Source organism: Hippocampus bargibanti, linkage group LG01 (genome assembly GCF_051943395.1).
Source record: "Hippocampus bargibanti isolate YZ-2025 linkage group LG01, ASM5194339v1, whole genome shotgun sequence".
Lineage (NCBI taxonomy): Eukaryota > Metazoa > Chordata > Actinopteri > Syngnathiformes > Syngnathidae > Hippocampus > Hippocampus bargibanti.
In genome coordinates, this window is record NC_142734.1 from 19,220,985 (window position 1) to 19,245,398 (window position 24,414).

At 45.2% G+C, this 24,414-nt stretch overlaps 1 protein-coding gene across 6 annotated transcripts in view; it reads left to right on the top strand.

The window, feature by feature from the left end:
• zeb2b (zinc finger E-box binding homeobox 2b) overlaps window positions 1-23,765 on the top strand; it is a 75,832-nt gene extending 52,067 nt beyond the window's left edge. For 2 of the 6 annotated variants that reach the window (XM_089002199.1, XM_089002197.1), the window contains exons 3-10: window positions 572-826; window positions 6,763-6,828; window positions 7,728-7,916; window positions 9,575-9,789; window positions 16,415-16,523; window positions 16,600-18,587; window positions 20,664-20,844; window positions 21,752-23,765. In XM_089002199.1, coding sequence (XP_088858325.1) covers window positions 572-826; window positions 6,763-6,828; window positions 7,728-7,916; window positions 9,575-9,789; window positions 16,415-16,523; window positions 16,600-18,587; window positions 20,664-20,844; window positions 21,752-22,326 — 3,578 coding nt within the window. In that variant the 3' untranslated portion in view covers window positions 22,327-23,765. The remainder of the gene's footprint in view (window positions 1-571; window positions 827-6,762; window positions 6,829-7,727; window positions 7,917-9,574; window positions 9,790-16,414; window positions 16,524-16,599; window positions 18,588-20,663; window positions 20,845-21,751) is intronic. The other 4 variants (XM_089002215.1, XM_089002186.1, XM_089002222.1 and 1 more) reach the window with 3 other exon arrangements.
• Window positions 23,766-24,414: the final 649 nt, after the last annotated feature.

Genomic DNA, 24,414 nt, shown 5'->3' on the forward strand with positions numbered 1-24,414 from the left:
GTGTGTGTGTGTGTGTGCGCGCGCGCGTGTGTGTCTGTGTGTGTGTGTGTGTGTGTGTGTGTGTGTGTGTGTGTGTGTGTGTGTGTGTGTGTGTGTGTATTTTCAGAGAAGTCTTGACCCTTGATTCCTGTTGCGTCGTAGTTCTTCTACATTAGAAAATGTTTGTATTTATGTTCATGGCTGGCTGCATGTAACTAGTAATCAAGGCGGCCGAAATCGACGTGAATTCATTGTGCCGCTGGTGCTATGTTAAGCATCTGAAATGTGACAGCGACGCTATGGCACAGAGCCGCCATGAAAGGTGCAGCAATCTGGCATGTCAGGCATGTGAGCGGGACTAGAAATTAGCGGCTATTTTGGCCGACATCACACTGGCAGCTGTCTGCCCGTAGCTGTGGTTCAATCGCAGATTCCAGTGCTGTAATTGGAGTGTAACCCATGACTTGGGCCAAATAAGAATTCAGACCTTCCAAAAGATGTTGGAATCCATCTAGAAAGAATGTCGCGTTTCTGCAGCAGTGGCAGTTTATGTCTACTACTACCACGACTAATCCTAACGTCCTCGGTTTCACAGCTCTCAACTACGAGAATGTGGTGGAGACCAGCTCGGAGACAGAGGAGGAGGACAAGCTGCAGGTTTCCGAGGAAGACCCTCTGATTAATGGCAATGGTAGCCCGGCCAGCCTCGTCAACGCGGACGCCTCACCGTGCGCCGAGAGCCACGGGCTTCCCACCAAAGAGGAGGAGGATGACGAAATGAGAGACAGCGGAGTAGAGCACATCTGGCCCGACAGCGACATGCTGAGCGCATCAGTGGATGGTACCGGTGAGTGTAAGCCGATGTCATCATCTGATTGATACCCCAGGAGGCGGGAGCTGCAGAAGCGAGCGTCATACTCAGCTCCCAATGCCATGTTGCTCCTTTTTTTTAATTAAAATTGTGACACCTGACACCAGTTGGCGGCTCCTACAGAATTGCGGTCCCCTTTGAGCCGCCACATGTATGGAGTTCAGGTGAGCCGTTCATCAGTGAACCCCACTTATCTGACTGGCAGATTCTTTATGTGCACATGCTGCTGCTTGTGTTATCATCTTAGACGGTAAACCCCCCCATCTGGTCCTCATGTAGACTTCAACAAATGCAGCCGATTGTTGAGCAAACACAGCTAGAGCCAGGTCTGATGGCAAGGACTCCATGGCATGCCTTTGGCAGGAAATCATATTGGTTGGTAAAGTTGGGCTAAGACGTACATGACTTCTAGGAGTCTTCTTCTTCTTTTCCTTTTGGCTTTTCCCTTCAGGGGTCGCCACAGCGAATCAATGGCCTCAATCTATCCCGGTTTTGTGCATTCTCTTCTCTCACACCAGCTACCTTCATGTCCTCTTTGACCACATCCATAAACCACCTCTTCGGTCTTCCTCTCGGCCTCCTGCCTGGCAGTTCAAGGCTCAGCATCCTTCTCCCGATATAGTCACTCTCTCTCCTCTGGACATGTCCAAACCATCTAAGTCTGGCCTCTCTGACTTTCTCTCCAAAGCCTCTAATATGAGTTGTCCCTCTAATGTACTCATTCCTGATCCTATACAACCTGGTCACTCCCAAAGAAAACCTCTTCAGCTCTGCTACCTCCAGCTCTGCTTCCTGTCTTTTCTTCAGTGGCACTGTCTCCAGTCCAAACAACATGGCTGGTCTCACCACTGTTTTATACACTTTTCCTTTCATCCTAGCTGAAACCCTTCTATCACACATCACACCTGACATTTTTCTCCAGCCGCTCCGGCCTGCCTGGACACGCTTCTTCACCTCTTTTCCACACTCTCCATTGCTCTGGACAGTTGACCGCAAGTACTTAAAATGTTCCACCTTCTTTATTGCTTCTCCCTGTAGCATCACCCTTGCACTTGGAGCTCTCTCATTCACACACATGTATTATGTCTTGCTGCGACTGATCTTCATTCCTCTCCTTTCCAGGGCATATCTCCACATCTCGTTTCTCCGCCACCTGTTCCACATTCTCGCTACAGATCACAATGTCATCTGCAAACATCACGGTCCATGACTTCTAGGAGTGTTGACAATTAAATGGAATATCGATGCCATTCAGAACCTAACTCCGAATTTTGCAATGCAAGATGCATTTACTTGGATTTCTCAATAAATTGATGTGTTGTTGATATTTTGCCCTTACTGAAATTGCATGTTATCCTGTAAGTGAATTTTTTCACCTAAGCGTATCATGTTGTGACTCCACCCAAGTGCACCCTCACACCCCACTCACCCAAACTTGACTGATGCTCTTTTGTTGAACGGCGCTGATTGCCGGGGCGCCAGTCACGGATGCTTGAAAGATAAATACTTTTAATTAGGGGGCAGGGTAGAACTATTAAAGGAAGCTAGACTGCTGAAAAAAGTCATTAGCAATCTTAAATGATTTTTTTTATTTTTATGATAGCCATTTACATGTATAATAAGAGTCAATGATTCTTGGAAGCGAATGACAGGAACAGAGTGCAGCAAGAAGTCATGTAAGACAGCTTATTTTTAAATGAGCTTGGCTTTGCTATTCATTTCTGCTAATGAACTAGCCATGCACAGCACCCAAGAACCCGGGAACATTTAATACTGGAGGTGGCACATTTATTAGTGGAGGGAAAAGCCTAAATAACAGTTTATATCCTTCAGGGATAGAGGGAAGAAGACAGTTGGGTAAATGAATCAAGATAAAGGATAAACAAGCTGTCTTTGCATATAGTAATTGTTTATTTGATAAAGACCTGCGGTGCCATAATGTCTGTAAATCAGCCATGTTGCAATTCCCACATAATCTGCTTCTGCCATGATAAAGTGTCTGACATATTTGGGAGAGCAAGTCAAGTTCATTAGAGTCCCGCTCCCAATCTTGTGGCTGCTGCTTCCCAGCCTACACTTACTTTGACGGTGCCTGACTGTCTGCGCAGATACCTCAACACATAACTGAGTCCTGAGATAAGCTAGTATCCCCTCCACCCCCATACACACACACACAGCCCTGCTGATTTGGAGCCCTATCAGGAGCTTCATACTGTGCTTGCAAGTCTCTGGGAGGCTGAATGTGGCCTTCTTGGAGAGTTTGACTTGACAAAAATGTTGCTTGAACACCCGCGGAAAAAAAGAAAAAAAACATTTGATGCTTTGAATGTACTTTGACAGTGACTTCATGCAAGTTGAGAAGCTCTTGTGATTCCAAAAGACAATCAAAGCCTTATATCTGGCCTTGTCCTTGACATTCCACGTTCCCACAGTGTGGCTGGATGCAGTCTTCTGGAAAGCATGACATCATAACCACTGACAGGCATTTGAACATCAATCACCTACTCAACAATGTAACACTGCGCAATTTTTCTATTGCCACCGGACATGTAATTAACAACTTTTTAGTATTGTAGAACAAAAGCCACATTCTCCGTCTCTTGTCAAGTCCAAATTTAAGACTATTTTGGTAATTGCAGACGTTTTTAGTATTGCTGAAAAAAAACACCTTCCCCACATCTTGTCAAGTCCAAATTTCAAACTGGTATTTCACTGGTTGGTGCTCCATTGTGAACGAATGCATGAAAAATACTTTTTTTTGACTTAATACAACTCCAATTTATTAAAACGTATTGAAATGTACAAATCTCAGAGGCAGAAAGAATAATGTCCATTAAAATATGAATGTTTTCAGAACAAACAGCATCAGTGCAGTATGATGATAGGTGCAATAGTTTTGGACTTCGGCAAGGTGTAGGCCTTCAATGATTTAATGCTGATGCAACACACCTCTGGCTAACCCGTGACCTACTGCCGTACATTTTTGTGGCCCACACGCATTTCTCGTGACAGCTTCTATGCCATGTAAAAGTGTTGGCTGCCATGTCAGGACATAAACACTCTCTTTCTAAGTGGACTCTCCTCTTTGCTGGCTCACCACAGTGAAACATTGCCTAATGCCAGAGGTGGACCAGCCTCCTGCTGGAAGCGCTGGTGTCGCCTTCAGACCGCAAATTACACATGTTTTCCAAGGTAAACACTAACAGGGCAGAGAGGAGGACCACTAAATCCCACTGGTCATCCCCTTGCGTCAGGGCAAAAGAATGCAGACAAATTTGATTAGCCAAAGCAAACACGGCCTGTGAAGACACACACGTGTTGAAATCTGAGATGTATGGGTATATTTCAATCTGTTGATCATGATTAATGCTACTAAAACCCGTTTATTCTCAAACTGCGGTTCTGATACAGCTTGAGGGGCATGCAATCCAAAAAAAAGGAAAACATATTTTTAAGTCAGAGAGTGTGTGGTGGGAAGGGGGTTCACAGCCATCAAGTCCATTGTTGGCTAAAAATACTAAAAATAATTTTGCTACAGGCTTTTGTGCAGGAAACATGATCGGCATAACTTGCCCCACCTCTTCCTGGGGCATCCCGAGTGACATTGGAAAGTGCCGCCTCGTGACACCCAGCAAAATGGAGGCACAAAACATGGTCTCCATGTTTCTGGAAGCATGTTAATTTAATTGTGGGCTGAAACCAACATGGAGACAATGCTAAGAGGAGAACCAAGAGGAGAACCACCTCACCCGTGCCAGCGCCACACTGGCTGACTTCAAGGCCATTACCCTAAAGAATCTTAAATCTTTGAACATCGCTTCGAGTACAATCGTAGTTCAATCAGATTGGGTGATGTCTTTTGACAGTGAGCGAAGGAAACGTGTTTAACACAACTCTCCATTTGTGGTGTGTTATTTTTAGTGCATGTAGTGTGCACTACTGTGTAAGTGTATAAAACAGTGGTGAGACCAGCCATGATGTTTGGACTGGAGACAGTGCCACTGAAGAAAAGACAGGAAGCAGAGCTGGAGGGAGCAGAGCTGAAGATGTTGAGGTTTTCTTTGGGAGTGACCAGGTTGGATAGGATCAGGAATGAGTACATTAGAGGAACAATTCATATTAGAGGCTTTGGAGAGAAAGTCAGAGAGGCCAGACTGAGATGGTTCGGTGATGCCCAGAGGAGAGAGACCCACTATATCGGGAGAAGGATGCTGAGCCTTGAACTGCCAGGCAGGAGACCGAGAGGAAGACCGAAGAGGAGGTTTATGGATGTGGTCAAAGAGGACATGAAGGTAGCTGGTGTGAAAGAAGAGGACGCACAAAACCGGGATAGATGGAGGACATTGATTCGCTGTGGCGACCCCTGAAGGGAAAAGCCGGAAGGAAAAGAAAAAGAGTGTGCACTACTGTGTGGAACAGCTTTGGAAGAAAATGTTCACATGCTATGAAGGAAGCATAATGTGCATGTGGAATAGTGCGCCGGCATTACAGGCATTGTGTAAAAAAAAACGAGCTGCCTTTTGGCTGAAGCTCAACAATTTGTCAGGTGGATATTGTGTTTAATATTGGCTTGTTGTGTTAAAGGTAAATAGGCCACTCGCTGGGCACTGTGATGATATGAAGAGCGGTGATAATAATAATAATAATAATAATAAACCAATAATAAACCAATAAACCAAAAGATAGGCTACCAAATGAAAAACAAAGTAATGTAGTTTATTCCATACATTGTAAGAATGAAAATTGTAAAGAGCAGTACATTGGGGAGACTCAACAAATTCTCAAAAAAAGACTTTATCAACATTGCAGGGATAATATAAGTGGACCTCAATCGGCAGTACATTTGCACCTAAAAGCTAGCAACCACTCATTGGACGACAATGAGGTTAAAAATCTTAGCGAAAGAACATAGATGGTTTGAAAGGGGGGTAAAAGAAGCGATTCTTATAAAACAACAAAATCCTTCATTAAACCGGTCTGGTGGGGTGAGGTTCAATTTGGATCATTCATACAATAGCCTGCTTAGGCAAAACAGGTTAGGCAACTTTCGTAATGCTGATGAGGGTCGTTATGCTGATGAGGTGATACCGGTGGGAGTGGGGGTAATAGGCCAGTCGTTAGTCAGGAATGTAGGAACAATCAGTGGGGCCACAGGGAGGGGTCCTCTGCCCCCCCAACCTGAGAGTAGGGACCTATCATAGCTGTGTCCGGCGCCACCATGTCTGGACATTAGGGATATATAAATAGGGCCGATACGACCAGTCAGACTTTAGTTCGCTGACGAAGCCTCTTGGATAGGAGGCGAAACGTCCGAAATCTTCAAAATTGTACAGATGACGGCTGAAAAAACCTTCTCATCGATGGACCACTCCTGTACGACTGAGAGCTTACACAGACGAATAATAATAATAATAATAATAATAATAAGAAGAAGAAGAAGAAGAAGAAGAAGAAGAAGAAGAAGAAGAAGAAGAAGAAGAAGAAGAAGAAGAAGAAGAAGAAAAGAAGAAGAAGAAGAAGAAGAAGAAGAATACATTACATTTTAAGCGCCTTTCAAAGCTCTCAAGGACACTTTACAGTCACAGACGAGCATAGGTACTATAATAAATAAAATACAATCACAATCACAAATATCACAAATCACAAATAGATTGCAATAAATAAAATGCAATTATAAATAGAAACAAGAGAGAGAGAGCTACATAGAAAATGAAATTTTAAATAGATAGGTTTTGAGATGGGACTTGAAGGTGGGAAGAGAATCGATGTTACGAATGTTGGGAAGAAGTGGGGGGCAGAGCAGCTGAAGGCTCTGTCACCCATCATGTCCCATTTTTGGCTTGCATTCACTCTGCCCTGTTTGTCCATTCCCTCCACAACCCCCACCACTCTTGCATCACTCTTCTGTGCAGATGAAATCAAAGATTTCGACACTTTGGGCCCTGATACCAGTTTGGAAATCGCAGGAAATGGTACACGTGAGTTTGACCGTTGCTCCTGCTATTGAAACTCTCATTCACGTTTCTATAACTCTACTTTGCTAATACCTTTCTACAATGTATTCCTGAGACACAACATACTTTAGGCTACAGGATATAATAAAATAAGGGGAGGAAGTGATGACAAGCATTCATTAGTCTGAAGTTGCTAATTTCCTCCTGGGCTGAGTAACAATAGAGCACATTTATAATTTTCACAAATAACAAGCCAGTATCAATTAGCAGAACTGCAATTCCAACAATTAGACTGTAGAAGGACAAGTCCACTGAACACTGCAAATGATACAATTGTGGCTGGTAAAAGGGATTCATTGGCACCAATGAAATTTACTGTTTTTTTCTCTTGATAACCAAACATTTGCAACCTTGACCTTTTACAAATTGAACAGTGAAGTTGTCACACATGGCTCTTAAAAGCTCACTGTGACTAGCCACCCAAAGGTTTATTAGCCACGACCAATTCTTAGTGAGATGTCACTCAGATGTGGATTAATGGGGGTGGCCAATATCTTCGTGAGGTTGGTCACTTTGGCTACACCCTCCACTGCTGCAATGTATTTTGCTTTGATTCAAACCAACAATGCCACAACCACTCCTTTGATCGTCAACATGTCATCGATGCTCTGCTATGACAAAATTCAGGTGTGTCAGCATTGCTACTCGCTCAAGATTCTTTCTCACAGCTTATTCTGTGATTTGAAGTTGGATTTGGCTAGAAATTCTTATTTTAGTAGTACAGACATGCAAAGCCCATAATTTAGACATCTTTCCTCTGTAGCTTTGCTCTGTTCTTTTTGTGTCGCCTCACACTTGGAGCAAGAAATTCCCCAACTCTTTCTGCAGGACATTTATCATTTCTTATCCCTTCTCCACTTTAGTGAAGAGCATCAATTGCACTTCAGAGTTTGAGGACTTTTTTGCCAAGAGAAAGCGTGGCGACAGCGTCAGCCACGTGGTGAGCATCGCTGAATATCTTCAGCGAGGTGATACCGCTATCATCTACCCAGAAGCCCCTGAAGAGCTGTCCCGACTTGGAACGCCGGAGGCAGTTGGGCCAGAGGAAAACGGTACGGACTCTTTGAAGTTGTTTTAAGACACAGGCCTTCAAATTCCAGTTTATTTCTACAATACTCAACGTTGTTTTAAAAAAATGTGGTATACTATATATTACTTAATGTTCTTAGGGTAAGCACACACTAATCTAAGCACATCTAAGCACATCTTAAATTAAAATAGAATTATTCACGGTCTGGAGAGTTCATTCTTAATATCAATATTACACCACTCATTGCAATGCGCTAAATTAAGAATAAAAATAATAAAATCAGACTAACCTCTTCTTCCAAGACAGTTTTATTTCATTTGCATTATTACAAGTAAAATGTTTTTGGGAGAAAAAAATAAACATAATTATGGCCACTACAAAATTCACAGTGTCAACATACAAATTGGATATAACAGGATGATGCCTGTGCAAATTACCGCTTTGCGTGTGTACTTGGGAAAAATGGGGTGGTGTGGGAGTCATCTCTCAGAAGCTGCAAAAGCTCTCTTGCCCGACGTGAGCAGACAGCTGTTGGTCCCACAGATTTGCCGGATGCCACAGTGTTTACCTACAGTCTAAAGCAACAGCTGGGCAGAAACCAGATAGTTCACCTCTGAAGGTCCCAGCAGGCGGACGCGAATTGGGGATTGAGGGAGTGGGGTCAAGCTGCAGACATGGCAAGCATACGAGTGAGAAAGATTTTAAGAAGTGACAGCAGTGAGGAAAATGCTATCCTGCTGCGTGTGTGTAGTCTTCAGGCTCTTAATGGAAAATAATTTCAGTTAGAAGTTAAAGCCAGCTTGTGTCATGTAATTTGGGTATAAGTTTAATGGAAAATTCTAAATAGTCCAGAGGTCCGAGTGTGAGTGGGAATGGTAGTTTGTCTGTGTTTGCTGTGCCAATGCCTTGCAATCGGTTCAGGGTGGCCCCCGCCTACTGCCCGAAAACAGTTGGGAGAGGCTCCAGCACCCCTTGCGACCCTTGTGAGGACCATGAGGGATGAGAAAGTGGATGGATGAATAGATGAATACATAGAAACTGGTGAAATTGCCAAATCGGATGGAATTTTTGGAACATAAATAAGCGGCATAATTACAAACTAATCCTATGTATGAAAACTGTTCCTCTTCAAATGCCCTCGTAATCGACCCTTCAGTTTTTCAACACTGTCCTAATGATCATCAGCTGGAGATGTGGCTTCAGCATCAAATCAGCAGCAGGTGTTTCTGTCTTCATTTCCATCAAAATGTAGTGTTTCACTTTAAGACTGACTTTTGTTTTTCTGCTCTGTGCTCCGCGGTTCAAGTAGTTTGTCAACACTTTGTTGGAAATGTATTTTGTGGTAATTAATGAGTATGAGGAAGATGGGTAGGAAAATGATCTTAAGTAAAAGTGCAGACTTTAGCCGTGAGAAATGTAAATCACGAAGTATAATATGTAGCTGAACATTCTACTGAAGTAACAAAGTATTTTCACTCTGTTTCACGTTGCTTCTGCGTGTGTGTGTGAGCGTCTGCCAGCCCAACCCAGTGACTCTCATGTGCAGCAGATTGCGTAGATACCTCCCATACCACTCTGGGCAAGCCGCCCATTAGCTGCCATTGATTGGCTGACCTTTTGGCCCGGTTTCCTTTCCCTTTCAACCCCCTTTCCCCTTCTACTCCTCCATCACCCATGCAGACCTACCACCTGGAACGCCAGATGCCTTCGCCCAACTGTTGACCTGCCCCTACTGCGACCGGGGTTACAAGCGCTTGACATCACTCAAGGAGCACATCAAGTACCGCCATGAGAAGAATGAGGAGAACTTCGCCTGCCCGCTGTGCAGCTACACGTTCGCCTACCGCACTCAGCTCGAGCGACATATGGCCACGCACAAGCCTGCGAGAGATCAGGTTAGCTAGTTCTTCTTACATCCAGACTCCCCTTCCCCACCATCACACACTTAACACACACACACACACACACACACACACACACACACACACACACACACACACACACACACACACACACACACACAAACACACACATACACAGATACAGAAGCAGACACACAACCCCCATCTTATCTCTAATGTGCTGTGATTCTTTGAGAAGAGAAATATTTTTTTTCTGATTGGCAATCATTAATTTTTCATGGCATTTTGAAGATGCGACTCCTTTAATGGTAATAACTTAAATTGAGGCCCTAAATGGTTTTTGATGGCCTTCCTTGATATGATTTTGCAGCCTTGTGTTCACGATCCAATGATTGCGTTAATTTCCAATTTGGAAATTTTTATCAGCTCCTTAACTTTGCCACTAATCTTTAATGTTGTTCTGGTGACAAATCCGCACTCGCTACCACACACACACACACACACACACACACACACACACACACACACACACACACACACACACACGCGCGCACACGCACACAAACACGCACACACACACACACACACGCGCACGCACGCACGCACACACACACACACACACACACACACACACACACACACACACACACACACACACACACACACACACACACACACACACACACACACACACACACACACACAAACACAGAAGGTAAACAAGCAGCAACATTTCCATTTACACAACATACAGATTGAAACTCATCATAGTGGGTGATATTTCAGCTGTCTTTAGGCAGTAGGCAGTGGGATACCGTGAACCGGTAGCCAGTCAACCGCAGGTCACACAGAAACGAACAACCATTCATGCACACACTCACACCGAGAGCCAATTTGGATTGTTCAATCAGCCTGCCATGCAATGTTCCCTCTAAGCTGCGTGCGTGTGCAATTGCGCACTGCTTGCACAGTACGCAGCGCACAAGAACATCATTGCAGCACACATTTTGCAATGTAACTCAATGAGTGACAGGTGTGTTGTGTCCGGAGGAATGAGAGAGGAGAGTTGCTTTGTCAACGTGTTTATTGTGCCACCATGTTAGTCTACCTGCGGTCGTGACGTTACCGCTGCTTTTCGACCTGTCGCAACATTCTGTAGCAGTGCGACATATGCTACATTTACCCCCCCTCCCTGAAGGAACCAAAAACACTCTGTAAAAAGGGAAACCGGGTAGACTGCCGGTTTCCCTGCTTAGCCGTGCGGGTTATTCTGCCACGCGATAGGCTAAGCACTGGCTAGGGTCTGAACATTCAAAATATGTGATAATTGTCCAAATACCGAGGGCAAAGGCGAACGCGAGTTGGCCGAGGCTCTGGCCCCACGGGCACGGCTGGTTCACCACGCTCTTCGAGGCGTCCCATCGGTGTTCTCTGATGTGTGACAGGACGTCAGTAGTCTTTGCCTGAGAAGTCGTTCGAAGGGGTCGGTGCCGCCACTCTCCTTAGGCGGCTGGCATGCCAACGTGACCCGTCAGCCAGACAAAAGGTGGTCGGTCCGAGTTGGGCGGTAATCTGGACTGGTGCTGTCCAGAATGAGTCCAAATTGTGAGAGCAGCTCGGCCGGCAAATGCGGACCCAGTCCGACACAGTCAGTGTGGGTTGCTTCGTCCGGCGCTTCTCGTTGGGCCCTCTGCTGGCTGAGGAAGAGTAGGGCAGGCCGTCTGCTTGGTTGGAGCTTTCTCCACCCCCGTTGGCCTGGGGGTGAATTGGGGCACCCGCACTGTCAGAGATAGAAAAGCCGAGTGCACAAAACAAGTCCAAGCCCAAGAGGTTGGCGCCGTGACGGGACACTTGGAAAGTGAAAGCAGGGAGAGTCCTTGAGCCATAGCGCGCCGTGAAGGTGGCAGTGCCCACCATACCAATCTTAGTTTGGCCATAGCCAAACAAGTCCTCAGCGTTGGCCTCGATCAGGAGATGAGGAAATAGCCGTCGAACTGTGGACACGTTCAACAGTGACCTGGAGTCTGCCGTGTCGAGCAGGAGTGGTAAGCTCACTCCATCCAGTTCCACTGCGCACTACTTGAATGGCTTGGCGTGCGAGCCCACGCAGTGGATGGTGGTTCGCCTCGGCTGGTCTGGTGAGCGGCGTGGCGGGTATGTTGACGTGGGAGCAGAGTGGCACATCCTGGCGAAGTGGTTCCTCCTTCCGCAGTGCTGGCATCTCTGTCCAATGGCTTTGCAAGTTGGCGCGCGTGTGGGGTGCCAGGCAGACCCACAGTTGGCACAAGGTCTGCGTGTGTTGGCCTGTTGATGTCTGACGACATTTATCTCGGTACGGTCGTAGGTTAAGGTGGGAGCAGAGCGGCACATCCTTGCGAAATGATTCATCTTCCCGCAGCGTTGGCATCGTTGTCCGGTGGCTCTGCAAGTGGGCGCACGTGTGGGATGAGAGGCTGACCCACAGTTGGCACAAGGCGTGCGTGCATCGGCCCCTTGACGTCTGGCCACATTTATCTCGGCACCGTCGTATGTAGCGGTGGAGTCGTAGGTGAAGGTGGCGTCTGGGAGTGGAGGGGTTGGAGCAACAATCTGTGCCAATGCGGGTGGGTTCACGAACCGAGCCGTTAATTGTGCTGCGTTCTCCAATTGAAACGCCATTTCCACAGCCTTCGATAGTGGGAGGTCGTCAGGGGACAATAACAGTTTTTCCCGTAGTTTGGGATCAATCGTGTGCTCGGCGAGTTGATCCCTAATCATTTCCTCTTCCAAGCGGCCGAATTTACAGAGGCCCGCTAAACACCGCAAGTCGGCAACGTAGTGGTGTACCGACTCGCCTGTTCGTTGCCGTCGTTGACGGAAGGCAATCCGCCGGACAATCACGCCCTGAGGTGGGCGAAATGTCGGGCCAATAAAATGACACAATCCCCGTATGTCTGCGCAGGTCCAAAAGAGCGAAAAATGCGCTGCCCCTCACCACCTAAACTGTGTATTAGCATAGCCGTTCGGCGTGCTTCGCTTGCCTCGTTTAGTCCGGTCGCCGTCAGATACGTCGTGAACGAGTCATACCAGCGGGACCACGGGACTGGTGGCTCACCGGGGAGCGCGAGAAACGAGGGGAGGGGAGCTGTGTAGAAGTCCATCTTCGTCGCCAATGTTGTGTCCGGAGGAATGAGAGAGGAGAGTTGCTTTGTCAACGTGTTTATTGTGCCACCATGTTAGTCTACCTGCGGTCGTGACGTCACCGCTGCTTTTCGACCTGTCGCAACATTCTGTAGCAGTGTGAGATATGCTACAAGGTGTCCAGCCAATAATGCCGTACAGTTCACGGACGCTTCGCAGCCAATCGGAGCAGAACAGTGCGAATGTGCCTGCCAAAATGTGCAGTGATTTTGGCGTGAAACTGGTGTACACGTACACGTTAGTGATGGGAATTCCGGCTCTTTTCAGAGAGCCGGTTCTTTTGGCTGGCTCACTAAAAGGATCCGGCCTTTTGGCTCCAAAATGTCTCCTCAGTTTTTTTGTTTTTGCTTAAATGACCAAAAATCATGTAAAATTATGTGAAAACCAAATTACTCATGTAAAAAATACACTATGTCATTTTTTTATTTATATGGCTTAATTTATATGTGCACAGAGAACTTCCACAAACTTTTACTTTCCCTGTGGTTACACTGGTCTGATGATGGGTATCACTAATTTGCTTTTCATATTAATAATGCTATTGTACCAACTAGTAAAAAATATAATAATTGCTCACTGCTGCGTGTGTTTGTAATTCTCCCCTTCCTCCTCTACCACGGATATTGACCAATCACATGCGCCTTTAACTGAAGACTGGGGGCGGGGAATAGAGGTCTAAAAAAGTTGACTCCCATTTCTGGCTCCTTGGTCGGAACTGGCGCTCCTCGTTCACTTCAGAGATCCGGCTCTATGAACCGGATTGTTCGCGAACGACACATGACTAGTACACACCTGATGTTGCTCACAGTGGTCCTAAGTGTGCTCAGGGAGGGAACATTGCTGCGATGCATATTTTTTGGGGGGTGGGGTATCCGCAGGGCCCGGAGAAAGCCCACACAGGCCTGGGGAGAACATGCAAACTTCACACAGAGAGGCCAGAGCCTCTACACAAATTCTACACTGTAAAGTCAACATGCTAACCCAGGGGTGGGCAAACTTTTTGACTCGCGGGCCGCAATGGGTTCTAAAATTTGACAGAGGGGCCGGGCCAGGAGCATTTGGAGGGAGTATTTGGGCCGGAAATACTAAACCTAAAGCATTATAGGACAACTGACGCCTCCACACAAGTTATGTCCATAATTTGTAAAATCACATCAAATGACTTTGACTGAGCATATTTGACCAAGAATCCACAGTATATAGCTATAGTTTACGTTTTAAGACTGCCGCTAAATATTCATGAAGTCTTGTTTTCGAGTTGATGACGATCCCATGTGACGTCACGTTTGGACCGCCCCTGAGCGAGAAAACGACACACAATGCATTTTGCGGTAATTTGTTTGGTCTGAAAACTTCGTGTTGATCCGTGTTGATGGTGAAATTAGAAGGAAAACACATAACTAACGCGATGGTGAATCATTGTGTGTTGCACCAAGACAACTATTTGATATTCGCTGACACAAATTCCCAGCTGACAAATCAGCCCATTTCCAATGGAGCTTGGGCACCATCTTGGGCGCATTTTCTGGGTGCTACATTGCTGTCATTGACGGCTCAAATTGATATGGGAGGACTCCTTTAATCAATTGCAAACATTTATGCTTTCCTCTTCAGAACAATTTTTGAATCATATTCATAATTGGATGAGTAACAAAAAAGCATCTTCTTCGAATCGGAAGCCATTGTTTTGATTCTCGAGCAAGGCCAGACGTCTTGTGAACAAAAACTTTTGATCTGATGACAATTAGGAGAAATCATTTCTGAGTGTGGCATGGGATTGAATTGTTTTGATCTCACATTCTCACCTTTTCAATACAGTGAACATTTTGTTGAAAAAAAAATGCACCGAGACATCGTATGAACATTTTTAGATTTGTCTTTTATTGTGTCCCTTCATCTGAGCCAATGATCTGAATGAATTGGTTGCAATCCAACCACAGGGGATATACCTTGTAAACGACAAAAAAAAAAAAAAACATTCCCCACACAATTGTATAGTAACTGCGTGGACTTAAAAAAAACTAGGTTGTCATGTAGAAACTGCAGAACTGCAAACCAAAATGTGTTCACACCAATGAAAACTTGGTGTAGGAAAACTGAGCATAAAAAAGTGCTAAAAAATGTTAAACGCTGTGTTCTCTTGTCTCGTGAGATAAGATGACAGCCTCAAGCTAAATTAGATGTCATCAGCCAACACGCTCACCTGATCTACCAGCTGGATGTAAACGTGAGCAGATGGGTCGGCCGAATGCCTTGCTGTCCCAATCCCCACATTACCATGCTGCCGCCATTCCCGATCTCAATGGCTGACGAATCCTGTTCAAGCACCAGGGCTCCTTCTGCTCCACCACTTGTGCTAACTTATAAAATCAGCTGCAGCGTGTGGCCGGTAGTCAGCTTCTTTGGCAGGTTCCTCTTTGTCATTTGTATCCTGGCCATCCTGCGTTAGAGAGCACGAGAACATCGCACATTACCATAAGGAATAATGTACCCATTAGTGAACATGTGCTCTCCTATGTTTACAAGTCTTAATGCTCCTCCTCCTTTTAAGCAATTAGCCAGAATATGACTAATTAGATCTTATACATATGCAAGCCTTCTGCCCGTGCCCCGCCCACAAGTGTCGTGCCGTTGATGGTGCCAGTGTATGAAGGCGAGATGAAGCCTTTTGCTGGTGCCATTCACAATTAAGGGCCCAGAGTGTCTTATTAGCAGTGAGACTAAACTTTAACGAGCAGAGGTCCTCAGGGGTAGAAGGGGAGGAAGAGGTAGAGTCGGAGGCACCGAAGCAGCTGTTGCTGTTTGTTTATGCAACTCAGCAACATACGAGTGGCGTGATGCTCTCCAGCGCTGGGCAGGGGCCCCCGACTCTCCCCGCTTGATCTGTGAAGGTTGGAGCTTTTCTTCATAGTGTCCTGTGCACGACCATCTGTCTCCCCAGGAATTGATACGCCCCAGTATTTGTCAAGACTGAAGCAGTTGAAGGGGCATTTGATTTTGCTTCATCAGAGCTCGGATTTAAAAAAAAGTCATTCTCTCTAATTCGAAGTAAACGCTTTCATGCATGACGAGCATATTCAGACAGTCAGATGAGATGCTGAGGACTTGTGATTGTTAAAAGTGCTAATTAGGTGTTCTGTCCTACAAGAAATGTTAACTTTTCAAAAATGGTGTGAATACAGGTATGCAGGGTGATCCGAGACTTATTAGTGTGGATTGAATGAAAAGTAGATCATATCAATACCTCTAATGAAAGGAAATGCAATAAAAATAGATCATTTTCTCGGCTGCCAAATTCTAAAGCGAGTCGAACAGGCAGGAAATTAAAAGGTGTGGGATTCTCGCTGTTATCCTCAGCGCTTGTAGCTGTTCAGCATGGACCGTAACATGCTTATTGTAATCTTGACCACTTATGGCTACATCTTTGCATCGTTTTATTGTCTGTGCCCAATGTTGATGCCTAATGGTTCTTCCACAGCACCAACTGTTGAACCAAGCAGCAGGCAACCGCAAGTTCAAATGCAGTGAGTGCGGCAAGGCCTTCAAGTACAAGCACCACCTGAAGGAACACCTCCGCATCCATAGTGGTGAGTGTCAGTTCAAGACAGTGGTTGCAAATCGCCTTGAACCTGATAACTTATTGTGTATGTTATTATGCCATAGGTGAAAAACCGTATGAATGCCCCAACTGTAAGAAGCGCTTTTCGCATTCGGGATCTTATAGTTCGCACATCAGCAGCAAGAAGTGCATTGGCTTGATCGCCGTCAACGGCAGAATGCGTGGATCCATGAAGACAGGCTCTTCCCCTACCTCGGCCTCCGCGTCCCCCACCAACACTGCCATCATCCAGCTGCGGCAAAAGCTAGAGAACGGCAAGCCAGTGAGCCTCGCTGACCACAACACACATCTGAGCATCAAGACAGAACCGCTTGACTTCAACGACTATAAACTGATGATGGCCTCGCATGGATTTAGTGCTCATGGGCCTTTCATGAATGGTGGATTTGGAGGCAACAGTTCACTGGGGGTTCAACATAACTCAACAGCCAAAAGCCCTCTGCAGCACCTGGGCATGCACGGGCTGGAGTCGCAGCTTCTTGGCTACCCAAACCCTGTGATTAACAACCTGAGCGAGGTGCAAAAGGTCCTCCAGATTGTGGACAACACAGTATGCAGGCAGAAAATGGACTGCAAACCAGAGGAACTGTCCAAGCTCACAGCCTACATGAAGGAATTAGGCACACAAGTCGAGGAGCAAAAACAGGGCCTGACATCGGCAAGTGGGGCACAGGTCAGTCTTCCACTAGTCAATCACAACGGCGCCACCAAAAGCATTATAGACTACACACTCGAGAAGGTCAATGAAGCCAAAGCCTGCCTCCAGAGCTTGACGACAGACTCAAAGAGACAAATCAACAATATCAAACACGAGAAATCGAGCCACATGCTCGAAAGCGGCATGGAGGAAAAGGCAACAGAGAACATGTTCACGCCATATGCGTGTCAGTATTGCAAAGAAACTTTCCCGGGTCCCATCCCTCTCCATCAACATGAACGCTACTTGTGCAAAATGAATGAGGAGATCAAAGCTGTGCTCCAACCCAATGAGAATCTGATGCCCAACAAACATATATTCATGGAGAAGAATGCTCACCTGACATCTTCCATTTTGACTGAAAAGGGACTGACAGGCTCCCTTCACCCCTACAGGGACCACATGTCTGTGCTCAAGGCCTATTTTGCCATGAACATGGAGCCCAACTCTGAAGAACTGCTCAAGATCTCGATCGCGGTTGGCCTTCCTCAGGAATTTGTCAAGCAATGGTTTGATCAGCGAAAGATGTTTCCATATGGTTGCACCAGAACGCCGCCGCTTGAGCACAAGAACAGCATGGAAATGGTTGTTGGGACAAACAACCATCAAAATCTCCCTAAAGACGATTTGGAGGCGCGGTCGCCAATGTCTCTAATCAAACCAGTTGACTGCATTACATCCCCGGCTATTGCTGAGCTCCACAACAACTCCCTCAGACATTTCAAAAACCATCAATTTGGCGACACGAAAGCCACAGGTGACAAGTTGGACCATTCGCGAAGCAACACTCCTTCTCCGCTTAACCTATCGTCCACATCCTCCAAACATTCGCACAGCAGTTCTTACACCCCAAACAGCTTGGTGTCCGAGGACCTGCAGGTTGAGCCGCTTGACCTATCGCGTCCACGACTCATCAAGGAACCTAAGCATGCACTGACCATGAAGAGCCGTCCAAAAGTCAACAGTATTACAGTCGGGCTGAGCAGTGTCCCCTCGCCACGCGAGCACTTTGAGGAACCTCTAAACCTAGCTTATCTAAAGAAGGAGTTCTCCACCTCTGGCACCAATGGCAATTTGGAGAAAAGCACGAGTCCCATCTTTGGCATTAACCCATTTGCCGCCAAACCCATGTACACGTCACTTCCTCCTCAGAGCGCTTTTCCACCAGCTACATTCATGCCACCAATACAGGCCAGTATCCCAGGACTGAGGCCCTACCCTGGCATGGAACAGATGGGTTTCTTACCACACATGGCCTACACGTACGCAGCTGGTGCCGCAACCTTTGCTGAGATGCAACAGCGGAGAAAGTATCAGCGGAAACATGGTTTCCAAGTAAGTGAACCACCCGTGGCTATGCGACAGCCCCAGGTAGCAACAAGCAAACTAAGATCTCTGCAAATCAGACATGTCCGCACTGACCGAATAACGAACCCTCTTGGTTTTTAAACCAAAGGTTTGCAAAACTATTTGTTTCCTCAAATGACCAAAACTCGCCTTGAACATTCCTCTTAGTTTCCAAGTGCACTTTAATAATGCACCGGCTCCATGTTCATTACCACTGCACGCTTAGGGCTGTTTTACATAGACTGAACCATTTTGATGAAAAAAAAAAACATTAATAATGTTTCTCATTGTAAGTTATTAAATTAGATTTTAAAAATACAGCTACAGGCGGTTAGTTAAAATTGATTGCTGAGTGATAGCTCGATCCCATCTTAAAACATATTTGCATTGTCAAGTTCATTAAAGGAACACATCACACCTTCTAATTGCGATCGCTGCGCAGAATGTTCGACTCATGATGGAACATTGTTCTCAATCAATTGCACGCCACACTTGTATTTATCGGGGCGGCCCGGTAGTCGAGTGGTTAGCACACCGGCTTCACAGTGCAGAGGTCGCCGGTTCGCGTCCCGGTCCGGCCTCCCTGTGTGGAGTTTGCATGTTCTCCCCGGACCCGCGTGGGTTTTCTCTGGGTCCTCCGGTTTCCTCCCACACTCCAAAAACATGCATGGCAGGCAGATTGACCACTCCAAATTGTCCCTAGGTGTTAGTGTGAGAGTGACTGTTGTATGTCTTTGTGTGCCCTGCGATTGGCTGGCAACCAATTCAGGGTGTCCCCCGCCTCGTGCCCGAAGACAGCTGAGATAGGCTCCAGCAACCCCCGCGACCCTAATGAGGAATAAGCGGTACGGAAAATGAGATGAGAGATGAGATGAGACTTGTATTTATCAGAAAATATTTTTTTAAGTGATGGGACTCCTATTGGCTTAATTGAAAGCAGAAACAATAGCCCACCTCGCAAATGTCCTTTCAACGAATTCTGTGTGAAGCTCCACAAAAGGACGTATTGATTTTATTTCATGTAAACGTTTGGACTTTTACTGACCAGTATATCAGGATAATTTCTCCGAATGAGACATAGGAATCAGTAATGTAAAATTAATATAGTTGTCGGTTTCCACTCAAAGCAATCTGACCCAAGATGCAACAGTCCTAAACTGTCGAAAATCCAACACCTTTATAAACACTATCTACAAAATGTCAGATTGTTTTCTTTAACATCCATGCATGAACCTCATGATGGTCACAGATGAACTGGAGCCTATCCCAGCTGTTACTGAGCATTTAATTGGTCACCATAACGTGAGCAATTTGGCTGATATTCCTGCTATTTTTCTTACTTCAGAGTCGGACCAGTCATAAATGCAGATTTCTTTTTGAGGGAACATTCTTTAAAAAAATCTATGTGTTTTACAAGACTATGCACACTACAGCTTGTCATACGCTAAATATTTGTCCCTCATTGTGAGTGTGTTAGAAAGGTGCACCGGCATTATTCAAAAGACTTTTCGAAAAGTTCAGTTATTCAGAGTTCCCCAAAAATGGAGCCCACTCATGTCCAAGCCACTGGTCCAATTCTGGGGCTGTAATGTGCCTTGTAAATCTTTGTTTTGAAGACCAAAACCAAGTCTCCATGACGACTAAAGTTGCTTCTTTGAGATGACTAGAAGAACGACAGTCATGGCAACTTTGTTTCGGTTACCACAACATGGATTTTGTTGATTAATGACGTGAGCCATTTTCAGAGGGAAGCAAACACTTAAACGTTTCATCGTCCTCATACTGTGAGAGGCAGTTGACACACCACTCTCATTAGTTTCTGAATGCAGCCAAAAATCATCAGCTCATAAATTAGAATTCAACCGTGGAAATTCATTGATCATAGGGATCATGAAATGCACAAAAAGTGTTGGAACACTGCATAGTTGAAAATATTAATTCAACAACATTTGGAATATTAGGGCTGGCCACATGTAAGCTTTGAACACAAGCCTAAACTAATTGGTGTTTTTCGTTTTCTTTTTTTTTTGTCCACTTTTTCTTTTCTGTCTTTGTTATGCTAAGGGCGACCTACTTGACGCGACAGCCGATTACATGTCAGGGCTGGACGACATGACAGATCCCGATTCCTGTCTGTCGCGGAAGAAGATTAAGAAGACTGAAAGTGGTATGTACGCGTGTGACTTGTGCGACAAAACATTCCAGAAGAGCAGTTCCCTTCTCAGACACAAATATGAACACACAGGTATATACTGTTCTAGACCCTTATTTCCAACCCCATTATATTTCCTTTTGTCAATGTTTGTATTGAAAATCCTGAGTGAATCTTTGAACGTGTCCCCTCCTCTTCCTCTTTCCTATGTTGCGCATCTTGTAACTTGCTTCTTCATCAACAGGGTGGACATAGTTGTGCTAGTCGTTATGCCGATGAGTAAAGGCAACTCCGTTGTTGGCGATAGATCGCATCAGCACCTTCAGAGTGCCACTAACAAGTCTTTCGTATTCATGTTACGAGACAAAGTTCCTCTTTCATGGGGTTGCATCATTCATTTCAGACGCTAACGCTCATCTAGTGATTGGCGCTTTTGTGGGTCTTATCGATTTGGAGATAAAAGCGGAGGCTAGGGCAGCGATGCTTTCATGCACGTGTGTCTGTTTTTTCTGGTCCCGCACTGAAGGGAAGTGGTCCGACTGGAGATTAAAAAGCCGTTCTGTCTCGTGTACAGTATATATTGCAAAAGTTGTAACAGGAAAGAAATGCCAGCTTCCTGCGGCAGGCATGCTATCAACATGAACTTCAATCATATTGACTGATAAGCTTGCCCCCCCACCACCATCACCCCCTCGCTGAGCTCAGATTTCTTAACTCCTCAGCCGTTGTATTTATAATGTATTGGTGACTGTGACGCACTGACGGGTTTCTTTGCCTGTACCGCAGGGGGGAACATTGATAATGTCAGCCGGCGAATACGAGCGCACTTTCTCCTTACAATTTGAATAGCACTAGATTTGATGTCCCGTTATGTCATTTTGCTCCACGCCATCCAATCCATCAAACTATTTGCTTTCCTCTGCTTTGTGTGATTTACTGTGACGTCCCGATCGTTGTGGCGCCACTCACGTTCTTCGCGCTTTGATTTGTGTGTCCGCAGGCAAGCGGCCGCACCAATGTCAGATCTGCAAAAAGGCCTTCAAACACAAGCACCATCTCATTGAGCACTCACGCTTGCACTCGGGCGAGAAGCCCTACCAGTGCGACAAGTGCGGCAAAAGGTTCTCGCACTCTGGCTCATACTCGCAGCACATGAACCATCGCTACTCCTACTGCAAACGTGAGGCGGAGGAGCGAGAGGCGGCCGAGAGAGAGGCCCGCGAGAAGGGCCACCTGGAGCCTACGGAGCTACTGATGAGCCGGGCATACTTGCAGGGAATCACTCCTCAGGGTTACCCAGAGCTGGCGGCGCATGAGGCCATCTTGCGGCATGACAGTGTGAACGGAGGAATCATAGAGGGACGCAAGGAAGTAGATGAAGAATATGTGAAAATGGGACGCAGGGAGGATGAGTTTGAATTTGAGGAGGAGGAGGAAAGTAAGAGCATGGACACGGACCCGGACATGTTGAGGGATGAAGAGGAGAACGGGGAGCACTCGATGGACGATAGCTCGCTGGATGGGAAAATGGAAACCAAATCGGATCGCGAGGACACGATGGAGGACGCCATGTAGTCGGCTCTCCATGGGAAACGTTTGACGTTTCTTCCGGTTCAGTATTCTTACCTGCTCGGTTTTAAGACTGGATGTTTTAAACCGTATGTGCACGTGCCTGAAGCTTCCGGGAAGCTTTGACCGCTAAATCAATGAAGCAGCGGCATTGAGGGGGGAGGGTTTGTGACTGAAGCCGCGTTATGCAAACCCAACAAAGAATAAATACATCTGGAAAAAATGTACAGTCCCAAGGCCTATACATGAGTGTGGTGCTAACCTCCCCCTGCCCGTGTTCCATCATATTTATAGCACAAAAAGGAAAAAAAACAGTGACTTGTACAAATTGCACTCCGCTTCTATAATCATGAAGAAAAAAAAAGAAAAAGAAAGTGTTGCTTATGTATATATTTATACGGGGTTGGAACAAGAGCAGCGGGGTCTGCGTAACCCCTTTTTGCCCTTTGGTGTTTGTCGTCACCCACCTTTGGTTCCACCACCTGCGGCCACACTGTGTCAGGCCTCCAATCATTAAGACTGTGAAGAATAGGGGTCAAAGAGGAGGAGGAGGAGCAGGAATAGGAAGAGTTTGTGGCGTGTCCGTCTTAAGGGAAATTGTGGATTCTGGACGCTTCGGGGATGGTGGGATCAAATGAAGGATGAAGCCTTTGAGGTGTTTTATGAAAAAAAAAGCCTTATATGCAAACCTTTTAACCTGTGTGTTTTCTGCAAGTGCCACCTTCGTATTGTGTAAAAGAAAGGTTACTTTTTTTTCACCAGCTTCAGTATTATGGGATGGTTTACCATTGTTTTCTGCGGCACCCGTGTCAGTATTAAGACTCTAGGCAGCAGTTACTTAGTTTACATTATGTTGTGCAATGTTTCTTTGTCAGTATTACACCAAACGTTTTTTTTATTTTTTGGGGGGAAAACAACAAATTGCATTCATTTTATTTGTAGGTTGGAACAAATAAAACAAAAAACTTATTTATTAGGCCCCATTTTATATTTCCTAATTTTATTTATTTCATACTGTTGTGTACAGTACTATAGATCTTCAATATATAGATATATTTTAATAAAAAGGAACTTGGTGTTGATCATAGGGCAAAATCTACGTAAAGAGAGCATTTATTGTCTTTTGAAACGTTGTGAAATGCGAAGTTTAATCTTATTTTATTTTATTTCCTCTATTTTCCACATCATGGAAAATTCTAAATTTGGGAACTTTTATACAATTGTGAAAACACTGTATTTTCAATTGAAAAAAAAATTCCACTTTCTTCATCTTTGTTTCTTTTTTTAAGCTAAAAATGAAGAGGGACTGTTAAATACTATGTATGATATCATGACTGAAAAAGAATATTTCCTGAAATGTCTTTGTAAAAGTATTATTGAATTCTTGATTTGTAATTTCTCTTGAAAATGACCCTGCTCGAATAAAAGTAGCCAAATTACAAAATACCAAACACTTGCTGACTTCTCTTTGTTTTAATGTATGATGCATTACTTCTTAACGCCTTTTGCACACTTTGATTCTGGTTGGCATCTGGCTCTGCTGATCATGATGTATTCACTTTTCTAATATTTTATGTTGAATTATATAGATGACCACATTTCATACTAGGGACACATTTTTGGACATTCAAAGTGGGAATTGCATTTTCTCATTTTAAAAAGCTCACCGAAACAAAAATGATTTGTGATGTTTTTAATGTTTTTTTTTTCTTCATGCACATCAACGTTTGCAAAACATGTTTCTTCATCCTGCCACGTTTGCACTGGGTGGTGACAGGTGGACTCTATCACATCTTTCTCTGCGCTTTATGTAGATGAGCAGCATTTTCAAAAGGCTCAGATGAAAGACCAAAGGTTGAACCATGCCAAACATGAGAACCAGCTTTGTGTTTTTGCATCGATCCCATCACCACCGGATCATTCACAGATTATCTCATGGATTAAAGGGGGATTCAACGAGGGGGGTCTAAATTTTGATTAGCTGTTGAATTTCATATGCGAGGAAGCCGTAAAGGGCCGAACGTTATAGTAGCGAACCAGTCAGTTCAGCGTAGCTGGATGAAGATGCATCGATAAATTAACTGACCCTCCGCT